The sequence below is a fragment of the Acartia tonsa genome, chromosome 1 (assembly GCF_053477335.1).
Source record: "Acartia tonsa isolate MP-2025a chromosome 1, ASM5347733v1, whole genome shotgun sequence".
In the NCBI taxonomy this organism is placed as follows: domain Eukaryota; kingdom Metazoa; phylum Arthropoda; class Copepoda; order Calanoida; family Acartiidae; genus Acartia; species Acartia tonsa.
The window spans coordinates 38,698,162-38,714,574 of NC_137260.1; the positions used below are offsets into that span (position 1 = coordinate 38,698,162).

Genomic DNA, 16,413 nt, shown 5'->3' on the forward strand with positions numbered 1-16,413 from the left:
TTAATGATCATAAAATGCATATTTCCTAAACATAGCTGCCAAATATTTTTAATTGTTTTGGCTGTGCATATTTAATAATATCATTGAATATAAGTCTAGAATATTCAATATTTAATTTAGAATAGTTTTATGTTCCAGATTCCTATTTTATACGAATAAAATGTCACTTAAAATTTTGGGAATATTCTCTTATTATGTTGGTTGACTAATCAATACCAAACCCCTTAAATCTTGTTTAAAGTGTTTCTGCTTTATAATTAGTATAATTCTGACATGTGTCTACTTGTCTCTACGAGAAGTTAAACAAAATTAATGTTTAATCAGCTGTTATTTAGGTTAGGGGTTTGGATTTTTTAAAATAGACAATTAGATTTGATTGAGCCTAAATATACATTAGCAGTTACACATCTTTTAGCTGGTTTAAATAAAAAGAAATCATCTATAAAAATTATGTGCGCCTCTTAAAGATAGTGGTTTTCTTCTTAAAGGCTTCATAAGGCAATTATGGGAAGAAGGGAATGGGGGAGGGTTTTACCAATAACAAAATAAAGAAAATCACTAAATTTTGCAAAGGATGCAAAAAATTGGAATGAAAAAAATGTCTAAAATAATGATTATTCCTTGGTTGACTTTGTTGATCTGTTGGAAATGGTGCAGCTCCCGCCCATCCACTTCTCTCATCCTCTTCCTGTAATCAAACTTTTTCAATTAACCTTTCCTATACATATTACATACACACCTATACATAATAAAAATTATGTTTTAAAAAATCGAGTGGATTTCTTACTTATTTCGAATCAATGATTTTAGCCATTTTGACAGAAAATTTGGGTATTGTATTAGTTATTTCTTTCATCGTATTATAAACCGCTTTCCGCGGATATAGAATGTACAATTATAAGATTAAAACTAGTTTTTTTAGCACATTTTCTACTAAAACTCCATTCTTCTTAATTATTAAAGTTTTTAAAAATCTGATTTCTAATCTATTCAGCCTCGCTGCTATGGATGTTATAATTTTTTTTATATATAAGATAGCTATTGGTTTAAGTGCTTTTTTACTTTAGTATTTATTTATAAATCCCATACATATAGAGAAGAGGTGTTCTTTTAAATGAGTGGATTGATGGCATACCAAATTGGTACAAGTACTGATGAAAGGATCTAAACCATTCAATATTAAATCAATAGTTATTACATTTCAGGTGACTCTAATCAAATATATTCTGAAATGGTTAGGTTTTGCAATTTATTTGAAAATAAGATTATAAATGAACAATTTATTAAAAAATGGAGTATAAAGTTCATACTTACGTAAATATAATTCAGATAAGAATTAAGTCTCAATATAAATTAAACTATGATTTTTCTGTGAAAAATATTTCATGATTTTCTTTTCATATTTAGTTCCTATCCAAATTATCAAAGCTTTTGTGGACTTAGCATTAAAATAAAACTATAGAGGGGGAAGGGGTTTAATAAATGTATGTTCCCACCCCTTGGACCCTGTGCCGACTTTCAATTGGGTTTTTGAATATCAGCCAATAGCGTCGTGAATATTAACACAGCCAAGTCGCAAGCAGAAAGCAATTTGCTAGCAGACGAATAAGGACCCCAACATTGGATTCAGGTAGTTATCTGGATTATATATTTACAGACTTAGCAGATAGATAGAAAACATCCTATTCCTTTTTGTTTAGATCTAAAACATACCTTAGAACTATAATCCCAATTCACAATTCTGTCCATATCTACAAAATTTAATATTTCAAATAAATTAAAGTAACAACCAAAATCTAATTTGTATAGGTTAAAATCGATTTTTTTGTCTAAAATGATACAATTTTAAGGTAGTGGGACAAAGAGACTAATAATCAGCCATTTGACGTCATAAAAATGAGAGAGGAGAAGTGGAAAAGGAAACCCCTAAAAATAGATGGATAATCCCTCATTTCTATGACGTCACATAGCTGATTTTTGAGACACTTTGTTCTACTAAATTTTAGGTAATGTGTACGTTTTAGCTCAGTATAACTTCACGCAGACTATCAAAACCAAAATATGTAAAAATGTGCATGTAATTAAAATTTAAAAAAATAACTTCTAAATATAAAAATCTAACTTTAATTTACTTTAACAAGTGTATTAAAACATCAATGATTTGAGTACTCTTTTGAATACTTTGCTATTATCCAAAAAAAATTCACATAATTTTTACCTTCCGTCATATTGATGTCTGGGTAGAAATATTCTTGGGAATTTGCTTGTGGAGGCCAAAACACGTTCTTTATTATGTTGAAAATATCTGGCAGTTTACTTGTCTAAATCATACATGTAGTAAATAGCTTATTCATTACGGGTTATCTTTCTAAAGGAGCCTTAATGTGTAATTTTTATTTATTTCAAAAAAATACTTAACTTGTACATTAAAAAGAAATTAGTAAAAGAATGATAACAATAAACAAAAAGTTACTAATAATAAAACATATCAAAGTATAATCTGTATTACTGTTTAAACTGGCTGCCTAAAAAAATAACTGTTTGCAGCGTATCTTCCTAACAAAATGAATTTCTATACTAACCTCCACCTCATAGCTGTATTCATAATCAATCTCTACAGTATCATTAACAGTTTCATCATCTGACAGATACAGATCCATGTCATACACGTACTCCACGCTTGGACACTTACTTGACTCCTTAACAAAATTGTTTGGATTAATTTTCATTCGCTTTTACAAATTTATATCATTCCTTATGCTATTTAAAACAAGTTTCTAAAAAGAAAATATTAGCCAACTTGAACAAACTGAAGTCTTTTTTAATGCCATTATTAGGTACATCGCCTTACTTCTTTTTAGGGACTTGAATTACAAATCTTATGATTAACATTTTGGAACCTTTTCTAACCTTTTCTACATTTCTTGTAAATAGCTGAACATTTCTTGATGATTTTATGTGTATATGTATCAGTGGGATGCAGTGGCGTACCATAGGGTGGTGTCAACACCCACATTTAAAACTTTATTAGGAAGGACTCACGCCCCTCTGGTGAATAAAAGTGCACGCCACTAATTGGATGTGTTATTCAATGGCATTTGCGGCATGCCGCATAATAATGCGTCCCTAATCTTATGACAAGTACATAAAATACCCCAGACAACCAACCAACCAACTAATTTAAACATTAGAGAGCAGCTCCGCTGATGATAAATTGGTGTTGTTATGTAAAGTTTATCCAATGATCCTTAGTAAACAAAACAAATTTAAAGTTTAAATAAAAGTGGCAAAGTTCTTACATCATCTACAATACATGACATAGGCAATAGAAAAATGGACAAAAAAGAGTAGACTGAAAAAAGTGTCGGTGGTCTGAAACGTTTAAAGGGGGGTTAAAGGGTTGTTTACTCCTCAAAAATTTTTTTGTAAATGATTTCGATTTTTTACCTCATCCCTAAATTTTTACCTCCAACTTAGATTAAAAGATTTAAGGGTGCAACAGGCTTCCCCCACAATTTTAAATTACCCTCCCTATCAAGATTCTTGTAAAGAAGGTGTATCAACTTTTTCACTTTTTATTTAAGATAGCTAGCCGGTTCTTTTAGTAAGTAGTAGATGTAAAATTTTTCATAGAATTCAGATATGCAATCGTTTTTTTTGTAGACCTCTTATTTTTTAAATAATTTAAGTTTTTTAAAAAAATAATTAAGTCGGTTTTAAGGTACTAAAACGCAACAAAATAGAAGAAGAAAATGGCCAGTATGAACAAAAATAGTAAGATCTTTAATTTGACACCTTACATTTAAAATTCTGTTGAGTAATTATTGAAAAAATCAATTTTTTTAACCTCGGTTTAATCAAAACTTTGAAGTAAAATATAATCTTCCACAGGCATAAAAAATATGGGTTCATATATAACTTTAGAATCAGAAAAATATTATGAATCCATTGTAAGCTAAATTAAAAAAGTTTTATAAAACTATAATAAAAAATATAAGTTTATTTTAAGAATCATAATTTTCGGCTTTAAAGGGTTGAACAACTTGAAAACTTGAAACTTGAAATAAACCTAAATAAATATACATACAATGTAACAGATATTTTTTAAACACAAGAAACAATAAAGCATTTTTAACTGCATTGTTTTGAAGTTTATAAACAGATTGAAGCATATTTGTTCATAATTTTTCGTTCTTTACATGTTATGTAAGTATCACTATTTTCATTGTAGTATCTATTGTATATATTCTATGAACATTATCCTTTTTTTTTGTCAATTCTATTGGTTGAGGTTTTGAGGTTAAGCTTCCCGATTAGTCAATTTTTGAGACTTGTGATTGGCTAGTTTAATAGTTACAATTAAGTGTTACCTGTAAAAAATAATACGTTAGGCCATTATTATTATTTTTATTTTTTTACTTTTTTCAATTTTGCTTACAATGGATTCGTAATATTTTTCTGATTCAAAGGTATATATGAACCCATATTTTTTATGCCTGTGGGAGATTATATTTTACTTCAAAGTTTTGATTAAACCGAGGTTAAAAAAATTGATTTCTTCAATAATTACTCAACAGAATTTTAAAAGTAAGGTGTCAAATTAAAGATCTTACTATTTTTGTTCATACTGGCCATTTTCTTCTTTTATTTTGTTGCGTTTTAGTACCTTAAAAACCGACTTAATTATTTTTTTTAAAAACTTAAATTACTTAAAAAATAAGAGGTCTACAAAAAAAACGATTGCATATCTGAATTCTATCAAAAATTTTACATCTACTACTTACTAAAAGAACCGGCTAGCTATCTTAAATAAAAAGTGAAAAAGTTGATACGCCTTCTTTAAAAGGATTGGAATCTAAAAATCAGGTGTGCAAGGACAGTAATAAAGATTTAAAAACATGAGATTGAAAGTAACAGAAAGTAAGACGAGAATGGTATTTATTTTCTATATAGAATTAAAGACATTAATAAAAGCAAAATAAAGTTAAAAATCACACATGTACATCTATTACGAGATATAACTAAAAGAAAGAGTAAGTGATACAATTGAATTCTACTTTGACATTTTTGTTTGATTTTTGTATACAATTAAAATATGCTTATTAGACCTGAAACAGACAAAGGGCGGACCAACAATTTTTAGATAAATCTTTTTGTTTTTGTATTTGTGAATGCACTTGTATTGAATACGCTACAAGAATATATATTATCAACACAACAACAAAACAATGCAGTTTATATTCTAACACCATGAGCAAGAAAAAAAGAGTGTTTTTATACCGAAGCTACTGGATAATTCACGTTCTCTGTCAGACCGTGATGCTATGGAGCTAATATAAAAAATTCTCGGCAAACTTTTGAGATAGATTGCTAATTTTTTTGTGAAGTTAGTCCATTTATTTTTTGTTCTTCTCTGCTTATTGATGTTGTCATCCTTATATATAGAAAAATGGCTAATAAAAAATATATTTTTTTTCATTATTAAACAGAACTGAACTAAAAATCCCGTTCTTCCTCTTATTTTATCCTTCTCTATGTTAGTAAATGAAGAAAGTATTTTCTAAAAGAAAGAAACTTGATATATTTGTATATTACCATTCTTCTTTTATACAAAACACGATGCTTTCACTCAGACCAATCTTATGACCTCCAACCTATCCCCCATTATTTTTTTTTTTGGGGGGGGGGGAGGGTAGCGAATACTAGCCCCTGCAAGGGCAATTACCCTACTGGGCATAGGGCCCTAACTTAATAGGATATTATTCATGCGGGGCTCTTTTAAGCGTTACTTAAACTAACCTTACCATAAAAAATACTTTAAAATATGCTGTTTGTGGTCCAGATGTAATATGAGGGAAACTGGCCAAAACATATATAAAATATGTACATGTAGGTTATGTTGCAACAAATAACTCAAGGAACAGGATGCAGTTAGGAACCTGAAATTACTTTCTTAAAACCCGTCTGCCCTAGCCTTCAGAGCCAATGTAGCTCCCTAAATTACAGGACCATTTTGCCGACTTCCGTACCTACATTATTATATTAGTTACAGGTTCTTAGGCTTTTACTCAAAAGAGATATAATTGCTGTACATTGTAAATATACTATTATATATTACCACAGCTAACACTCTTTAAGTTACTCAAACTATTTCAAATGCCCAACCATTCTTGGTTTGTATTTGTTGCCCTTTAATCAAAGCATGCATTTAGATATTTGCCTTTATTCTGGATTTGTTGAATTTGCATATGGAATTCCAATATTTTTGGAATATTATATGCAGTAAAGGAAGTTAACATTTTATTGTAGCAGCTTTTGTATTATTATGTGTTTGTGTTTAAAGTTCCTTCAATATGGGAGTTCCTCCAGAAATTCCAAACCAATTTTCAGGCCTTCCCAATTAATTTTTTTTTGTTCAATTATGTTCTGATATTTTTTTAAAAAATAGGTTCGGATGTAATTATGTAATTCATCTCTGTTTGAATATATGTTCACTAAGACTTCTTGAGCCACTATGCCGATTGAGTTCTCCTTTGTAGAAAATTTGGTAATGGCTTACAAATGTCTATAAGAAAGTATTTTTTTGCGGTACGGTGCTGTGCTCTAACCTTTGAAGCTATCCAATATAACCTTACCCAACCTAACCTGACCTAAAATAATTACTGTAAGATAAATTGATAAATAAATTAATAAATTACATTGATATATTTATCATTAAATGAGATCATAGAATTCTTTGTATTATTTTTCATTGTGCTATCCATGTTTCCCTGGATAGACCAAGACTGTGACAATATAGTCTCACAAAAATTTTCTTTATTTTTATTTTTTTTTTCATTGAGCTATCCCTGTTACCCTGGCTAGGCCTAGACAGTGATAATATAGCCTCTCATCACTGTAAGATCATAGAATATTCATGTTTTATTTTTCATTGATCTATCACTGATACCATGGCTAGACCTAGACAGTGACAATATAGCCTCTCATTTCTGTAAGATCACAGAATATTCATGTTTTATTTTGCATTGAGCTGTTCCTGTTACCATGGCTAGACCTAGACAGTGACAATATAGCCTCTCATTACTGTAAGATCACCCCACAAATTTTCAATCAACCCTGATAAACATTTACAGTGAACGGATAAATATGTCTTTATGGTGAACTTAATGGTACTGCACTGTTAGACTTTTATGTTGTTGTTACATCGGCTTAAATTATTATGCTATATATAACATCATTTTGAGATGGAAGATTGAAATGTTGTTAATAATGTCAATATTTGCTATTAAGTTCAACTGGATTCGTAATGGAGTACTTTTATTACTTGTAATCTTTAGAAAATTACACAGACGTTTTAGAAGACAAAGAACTATTATACGAAAGCAAAATAAATGATAAAAGTTTTCCTCAAACCTATTTCTTAACCACCGAAGCTCAACCTTATTTTTGATTGTATAAAAAAACTTTTTACTAGCTGCACTAATCATTTTCAATCTTTAATAAATCTATAACAATCAAGACTATAAAGATTGTGCTGATTTGATTTTTACAATATTATCAAGATTATATAGTAGCCTCACTTCCAGTGTTAAGTAAGTCTAATTTAATCTAGAGCAGACAGCGTGTCATTAGTTAGATTTTACAATATTACTAAGATTATACAAAAAACAATTTTTAAAATTTTTTTTTCAATAAAGGTCAATAATAAAAAAAAATGTATATTGTCTTTAACATACTATAACTACTACTAACTGGTTTAATAGGCCTATTATTTATTATGAAGCTTGGTTTTAGCTAGTTGGTTTATCAGCTCCTAAAATGGCTCTACACTTAACCTTCTATATCTTTTTGCTTTATTGAAAAAATAAAAAGTATCCAACCAAACCCTATTGTAATATGCGAAGCTCTAAATTAAAAAAGTATAAATTTTATCATAGATTTGAGGAACACTTTATAACTTTAATTTAACCCACATAATATCATATTATCATCAGTTTCATATTAAGGATGAGGGTAATCACTCAAATTATATTGTAACAAGGAAAAGTATCCCCATAAATGCATCAGTTAAGAAACAAATAATGGTTTCACTTTTTGAACATTTTCAAATGTTTTAATGATACAAATAAGAATAATGCAACCCAGACATCTTAATCAATTTCAAATTTTACTCTTGCCATAATACAAAGTAGTAAGGTTTATTTGTCTGAAGCTAAAGATCTTGAGATTGTTGGTCCAAATGGGTTGTAATTTTTGGGGAAGCTTGAATAATGACTTTATACGGGTTTGGGTTATTTTACGGACTTCCCTCGCCTTTCCCTAGAGGCTAGAGGCAAAGTAACTAGTTGCTATTAAAAGAATAAAATTTTACCTGTAACATAAATCCAATTCCAAGCATCATCTTTGAGTAAGATTCTGCATCCTTAAAGAAAATAATATATCAAAAATAAAGATTAATATGTTTTCACTAAATTTTTTCAGGGTCATAGTTGTTTTCCCCTTGATACAATTTTGATCTTGGGGGATTTTTTAGATAGTTTATTCCATAGGGGGATCATTGTGAGATTTTTGACATATTTGGTGAAATGGGGTATTTTTAAATACTTTTAGAGGTGGGGAATGAAATGTCCTAAATGCCCCCTTCTATCAAGTTCACATTTCCATCAAATTTTTACTTCTCTTTAAAAGTGAGAGGTTCCAATTGTAAAATTACCGAGCTAAATTTGCCCTTTTTTGTTATTTATTGAATGCTTTGAATGTAGAAGATAATATTTCAGTAATATAAAGAAAACATAACTTAACATTCTTTTTTGCATTTTCATTTTTGTTCAACAAAACACAAACCAAATAAATAATATTTTTTGAAGAAAAAATGCAATTTGTAGAATGTTAGTGTATCTATATGTAGATAAAGAAAACTATATTGCATCTTACTCAGAAAATATCTTTTTCATTTTCTTGTAGGAATGTAAAAGTAAGAAAAAAATATTGTTTTTGACATATAAGTTAAATTTCAAGCAAAATTAAGTTTTTCTTTGAATTTCTCATAGGATTACTGCTATCATTTATTTAGCAAATCTATGGTTAAGTTGTGCTATTTTTCCAATTTGACTGTCGTTTTTTTCTTCAAAAGTTTCCCTGTTCTAAAATTATCTTGAAGGAAGTAAAGTACCAAAATATAACTTTTATTATTTGCCTTGAGTTAACAAATACTTAATTAACTATTGATTTACTAACTTTGAATAAGCTTTGCTTTTATGCAAGTTGTCTTACTTGCTACTTGAAGAAAATTCCATTAATAAATTTTAATCTTCCCTAAGTAAAGTTTTCCATATTAAAACAAAGTTGACTTTTTAATTCAGCCCACTTAAGAAAAAAGTTTTCTCCGCAACCTAAAAACGTTGCAGAACTTTTAAGGGGCGTCTACATGAACTTTACCTAGGGGGGTAAAAAAATCACTCCTTAATCTTCTACTTTTTTTATATCTCAGTTTTTGAGCACACCTCCCTTGCACAATTTAAAACAATAAATCTTTATGGAAGCATAACTTTCTTTTGTTCAATTAACAGGAAAAAGGGACCAGGATTCTGACAAACAATTCTAAGTGAAAATTTTCTTACAACCCATTTCCTTCTCCCCCCCCCCCATTTACCCACTTCTCTTTAGTTACATCACAAAACAAGTTTTACACCAACATCACACCACATAAATATCCAAAATTTCAGCTTTTCAATTTTATGTTTATGCTTATAATTAAAAAAAAAGCGAAAATTGTACATCTTTAACTTGAAAAATTAAACTTTTGAATGCATAAAACAAGCATTTTAATTAAAGCTCATTTTTCCCTTAAAACCATATCAACATATCAAACTAACGGGACGGTATTATCTATTTGAGCAAAAATTACCTACCATCAATAGTTCTTCAACCCAGCCACCAGGTACAATTGCTATGTAGTTTGTCTTATTTTCAGGTACGACTCCCCAGGTGAACAGGGCGTTCACTCCCAGCTGGTTCTGAATTCTAAACAAAGAAAAAATTATTACAATATTAACAAGTAATGGTTTCATTTCAAGACTACCATTATATGAACATATGTAAGTTCCAAGTTCTAAGAAAAAGTTACAGATTAAAAAAAAAGACAAATAATAAGAAGCTGGGCAGTAAAATAATTTTTGTACTTTTCCTATTTCTATCCGCGGACAAACTACCGATTTCAATCTTGCTTATAAAATAAGGTGTAATTTTATTCAGACTTCTCACTCTGTGATTGTTAGTGTTCGTTTGATTGATTGTCTAATTTGTAAAGCTCTTTTGGCTCTTGAGATCTTTTTTTATCAATATTTTGAGATAAATATAAATTAATATATCTTTATGTAATTATGCTAACAGGATTAGAGTATAGTTATGAGAACCGGCTCTTATCCACCGGATTCGAATGAATACAAGAAAAAAATATTCATACAGGGATAGAACAATGCTAGATAGATTAATTTTACGCCATCTCTATATAATGCACAATACTATCTTTGTGTAGCTGAAAAATATCTATGAAGATGTCAGTTTATCCTTTATGTGCCTATACCTGTTTCCCTAATTTTATTGGTGATAATTAAATTTAATTGTGTCTCCTCTTATTATTGTTAATTTAATTGTTCTTCAGTAATCTATATTTGCCCAAGAACTGCGTCAAAATTTCTTTACCAGTATGGCTTCGAAACCGAATAATATCCGCTTGATTACAACCGTTTCTCAGCCATACTCAAATATCATTGTATTATAGACAGTTTTCCATGAATATTAAAAAATGAATACCAGTTTTGTTAGCTTGAGCCTTGAGTCACTCGGGTCTGCCAAAACTGAATTTAATCTTATAATCTTTCATTTTAATAATCGCGGAAAGATGTCTATAATACGATGAGAAAAATAACTATTTTATGATCAACAGCTGCCTTAGTACCAGCGCATCTTAAAAGATAAAACATTTTACGATAAACTGATGTAGATTCTTAATTATGATACACCAAATTACACTTCATTCAGCAAATGAACCGACCAATCAGGATTTAATAAAAGTACCCAAAATTTTATTGGTAAACAAGTAAGTAATAATTAATGGTAGCAGAACTTTTTACTTATAAAATTTAGCTTGGGGCTTGTTTATAATTTGGTTTGTCCAAGTCACGATAAATTCTTCAACAGCACCACCTTTGTCTGGAAGTCTTAAATGTGTTATGCTATGAGTTAAGCCTATTTATGAAAAAACGATACCCCTTTCTCTTACTTTTGAAATTCAGATTAGCAGTAGAAAAAAATATGCTATTTAGTATTTTCAACATCTGTCTTGATAATGACGTATTTTGGTTCAAAATCAAACCTAACACCTACAAAAAAAATCTAACGCGTTACCTTACCAGCTAATACTGCGGGTAAAATAAAAAAAAATAGAGTATCTTAACTAATACAAGTAGGTCAATCTTTTGCATTTGTTGGGCCAAAATTGTATTTAGTATGAAGAGATACAGGGAGATATAGGACATTGGTCTGGAAATTGCAAAGGTTATAAAACCACGTTATCTAATTCGTTGGCGTAAAAACATTGATTGTTTCCAAATTGGTAGTGTCCTAACTTTTAAACCAATAGTTTTAACTATAAATGGGTTAATTTTATTTATCATCATTGTGGATGTACATCTATTTATCTTATTGTCTTATCCCTTAAGATCCCTGATGAATACATGTGACATTGATTTTGCTTGAAATCAAATCCCATGGGATTATTCTATACTTTGTTTCCTTAGACTTATATTTTATTTTAAATTTTTACTTTTTTATATTTTATGTAATCTATAATACAAAGTAGAACGATGTCTCTCTGTCTGTCCATCTGTCTGTCTGTCCGTCCGTCCGTCCCTTAAGATCTCGGTAACCACTGAACCGATCAGATTCTACTCTTCAGGGTATATACCTACTGGTCCTGTGGTGGTTTTAGGCTATTTTCTTGGGGGGTGGGACACCCCCAACCCCCCAAAAAACGAAAAAAAATCCCCCCCATTTTTTTTTAAACTGAAAGTAGTGGGGGCACCTTAGTATGGGGAATTAATTTTTTTTTTAACAGAAAGTAGTGGGGGTACTTAATTTTTTTTTTTAATTACCTCTTGGGGCAAAGCCCCTAGAGGCTAGGGGCGAAGCCCCTAATACATATATACTGTATCATACATTTACTAATTTTTAAAGCTAAATTTGATTATAAGTTAGAACCTGTACTGCAATACGTACAATTAGGTTAAAAACAATTAGTTTTAAAAATGAAAGAATTGTCTTATCCTTTTAAAACAAGTAGAAATTATTTCTCGGTAAACTGTAGCGATCAGTTAATGAAAGCTACTTCTCTTTAATTGCTTTGAAAAAAAGAATATTTAAAAATAGTTACCCTTCTTAATTTCATCGATCATTGTTTTTTTCCTCTAAAATTCTTTAGAAACATTATATGTATTACCGTTTTATCTTTAATATTAATTAAAGTTTTGGTTTGTTTACCCACAAGTAATTATATAAGCTTTAATTAACTAAAACAACAGATAAATACAGATTTATCTTCTCTTACACTGTGGGTTTTAGGTGGATGGGAGAATAAAATTTTATTTTGCAGAATTTGTACATTTACTGAGAGTCAAATGCTTTGCTTGATTCTTCAATGATAAAACAATTCGCATGAAACTAATTTGTAGATTTTTGACATCTAAAATATTATTTTTTATTAATTTTTATTTTAGTTAAAAAGGGTTATTTTTTTTTGGGGGGGGGGTGAGTCCGTCATTTATTTCTAGAGGCAATTCCCCAATATAGTTATAAACCTTCCCAGAGCAATGTAAAGGAGAATTAAAACATTTCAGTGGGTAGCGGAATTCTTTGGTACAAACAGACAGTATACATCATGTTACTTTTAAATAGGGGTTATTATAAAAAGATAGGACATTTCATTTCCGATTCCTAAAGTTGTAAATTTTTCCATAGTAATTTGCCAATAAATCGTCAGAAGATTTTTGATTTCTTAAAATTCACTGTGTTAAGCAAACAAAGATGAAAACCTTTCACACTGGCTGGCATAAAAACCACCCAAGCTCTCTTGATTAATGATTCAAGTGTCTGAGAGTAACTGCTTTTACAACTATAACAGGGATGAGTAAGTCCAATAGAAGTAGAGTATACTTTTTTATTAAAAGATTGAATAAAACTTGACATTTCCTTTAAAAATCTGGGTCAATGGGTTTGGGTCATTTAAATCCTTTTTAAAACAGAGCACATGGCTTGGGTATTCAAATATTGCAGTTGTAATTATCATGATATATATATCGACATTTCAAGTGTTGATTTAAAAACACGATAAAGTCATGTCAATAAAATATCAACATATTTGCTAATGTAAAATATTTTGTTGAATTATTGACTAGAACACACATGCAGAGTAGTTTCGCTACTTAAAAACAGGGTAAAACCATTTGTTTCTTAATCCCTTTCCCATTAGTTGTTCCCTGCATTTAGATATGTATTTTATACAAATTTCCTCACACAAATCTAAAATGGAAAAGGAGCCGTTTTTAATTAAACACAAAATTAAACACAATTTGTTTCAAGACAAGCTTTGCAATTTGAAATGAAGACTCATAAAACACACATTGTTTGAAGAAATGCCACTCTGTAGAATAGATTTGGTAACTGTCTCAAAATCAGCCTTGTTACGTCATAAAAATGAGGTAGATTAGAGGAGAAGTGGGAAAGAAAACCCCTAAAAAGAGATGGATAATCACTCATTTTTATGACGTCGCATGGCTGATTTTTGAGACATTTTATTCAGTTACAAAGATTTGCCTATAATTGTAAAGTGTATCTAAGATTCAACCAAAAATAATTGAAATTTACCTATAAAGTCTCTCCTTGAAGTCCATTGTTTCATTATATTTACCAGAAATATTCCAGCCCCCTGTAAACTCGATAACAGTCTGAACAAAGAATTACAGATTATATTGAAAGTTCTGAAAATATTCCAGCCCCCTGTAAACTCTATTACAGTCTGAACAAAGAATAACAGATTATTGACAGTTCTAAAAATATTCCAGCCCCCTGTAAACTCTATTACAGTCTGAACAAAGAATAACAGATTATTGACAGTTCTGAAAATATTCCAGTCCTTGTAAACTCTATTACAGTCTGAACAAAAAATAACAGATTATTAACAGTTCTGAAAATATTCCAGCCCCCTGTAAACTCTATTACAGACGACAAAGACCAAATTGTGTCAAAAAGGATTCATGTGACGTCATATAAATGAGGGATTATCCATCTCTTTTTTTAGTGGTTTTCTTTCCCACTTTCCTCTCATCTCCCTCATTTAAATGACGTCACATGGATCATTTTTGACACAATTTGGTCTTTGTCTTACAGTCTGAAAAAAGGATTACAGATTATTGAAGATTCTGAAAATACGCCTGCCCCCTGTAAATTTAAATAAAACAGAACAAAAATACATAGTTGATTATAACTTTAGAGAAATTATCAACATTTTGATTCCTGAACAACATTAATATAGAAATATATAAAAAAATAACTAAATGGGTATGAGAACAGATCTATAGTATAGATGTATATACAGATAACTACCTCCCTCCCTCCCTCTCAATGACATTTTTCGTCTGCTACCACATTGTTTTCTGCTACTTAGCTCTGTAAATATAACCGACACCATTGGTTAATTTTCAATGACCCAATTTGAATCGGCACAAGGACACTGCGATGGGGAGATACAGATTTTTAACACCTCCCCCCCCCCCTCTAGTGTTTTTCTCTAATGTATGAGCTAAACTTTGATTAACCCTAGAAAAGCATTTAATAATTATATATGTATGGAAAAGTAATGTTTTGCAGATTAAATTAGAATTAGAATCGGAAAAAAGTTATTTTTTTTGCTGCAAGATTCAAAGATAAGTAATTACATAAAAGCTTTACTAGTATAGTTTCAGATTGATGATCTTATCTATTAGTTGAATAATAAAATATGATATCTTATACCCTAATGATTTTGATCAACATTTATTCATCAATATTCCAATATTATTATGAGGATATCAGGGATACAGGGATAGATGCATGAAAAATAAATACATTTTCCATCTGACAGGGCAGAATTATCTGTTTTTGTAGCCTTGTAATGAGTGGGCGATGAGTGGGATTGTCTATTTGTTTTTCATATACATATTACATACCCTTAAATCTGGTATGGAAGCTGTTTTTCTAAGCCCGCCATGATTAATAATATGAACATATATTTATCATCCAATATGCTTTTTTATATACTTTGTTAATTATTGGTTGGTCTGATGTACACACTTCCTTTCACTTAAAAACTATAAGATTGAAACTTAAAGAGAAACCAATGCAGGGTTCTAAAAATGACTTTTGCATTGTGTTTTGAAAAAGAATTGAAACATATTATTTCTACACTTCTTTAGTGTTTTTCCGCTAGGCGATGTTATCGTCCTAGTATTTAATTAATAAGATTTCTTAATGACTATTATAACTATAATTAGGTACATTTTCAATAGTTGTAATCAAAAATGTAATTTAAAATATTTTTATCCTTATGTAAGGTGCGTGCAAAAAGATTAGTTATAAGTGATGGGTTAAATTGTTCAGTGGTAAAAAGAGAAAGCGTCAAATCACCAAGGAACCTATTAAAAATCTAGAAATAAAATATATCATAATTATCCACTAAAAAATATATATATTCACCTGTAAATTACTCAAATCTTCGGCTATTGTTGTTTTCTTGTCTTGGGTACAGGATCTAGAATTATTATAATTGTTATTGGTCGGTGGATTGACATGTAATGTAACATAACAGAGTGAATTATAAGGATTGATAACGGGATTTGATAATAGATGTATGAATCTGTATCTATTGCAGGGATCAAATCGAATGGATTGTTCTTAAAATAAAAAGAAAAGATGCATATAGGAGTAGGTTCTTAACAATTGTGCCTTGAAAGTATGTACATATCATCTAATTGTATTTTATGTAAGTTGTCATCATTATAGAAGTTTCTGATTTTATTATATTTCTCTAATTGAAAACTAAACGATATAAAAGATAAAAAAATAAGTCGATACAAATTAGGAAATTAAACTTTGAAGAAAAAGTTTAAAATCTGATGACTTGTTTTATTCTTTACAAAAGTTTAGTTGCTTGTTAGTAAAGTTTTACCAGAACTCTTACCAAATGTTTATACTTTTTATATTTCTGTTTTCATCAACAATTGATTGGATGTAAAATTTAAGAAATTTAGAATTTCAACTGATAACAACAGATACAAATGTTGCGTAATTTGTTAAAATATAAGGGCTGTTTCTTTACTA

The 16,413-nt window shown here is 29.6% G+C and overlaps 1 protein-coding gene across 1 annotated transcript in view; it reads right to left on the bottom strand.

Moving 5' to 3' along the window:
- LOC145319068 (endothelin-converting enzyme homolog) overlaps positions 1–16,413 on the bottom strand; it is a 66,417-nt gene that overhangs the window by 29,627 nt on the left and 20,377 nt on the right. The window contains exons 10-17 of the mRNA XM_080160897.1: positions 15,790–15,844; positions 13,924–14,003; positions 9,912–10,023; positions 8,372–8,422; positions 2,583–2,699; positions 2,219–2,321; positions 1,714–1,751; positions 621–688 (exon numbers count right to left, since the gene is read on the bottom strand). Of these exons, the coding sequence (XP_080017023.1) occupies positions 621–688; positions 1,714–1,751; positions 2,219–2,321; positions 2,583–2,699; positions 8,372–8,422; positions 9,912–10,023; positions 13,924–14,003; positions 15,790–15,844 (624 nt within the window). The remainder of the gene's footprint in view (positions 1–620; positions 689–1,713; positions 1,752–2,218; positions 2,322–2,582; positions 2,700–8,371; positions 8,423–9,911; positions 10,024–13,923; positions 14,004–15,789; positions 15,845–16,413) is intronic.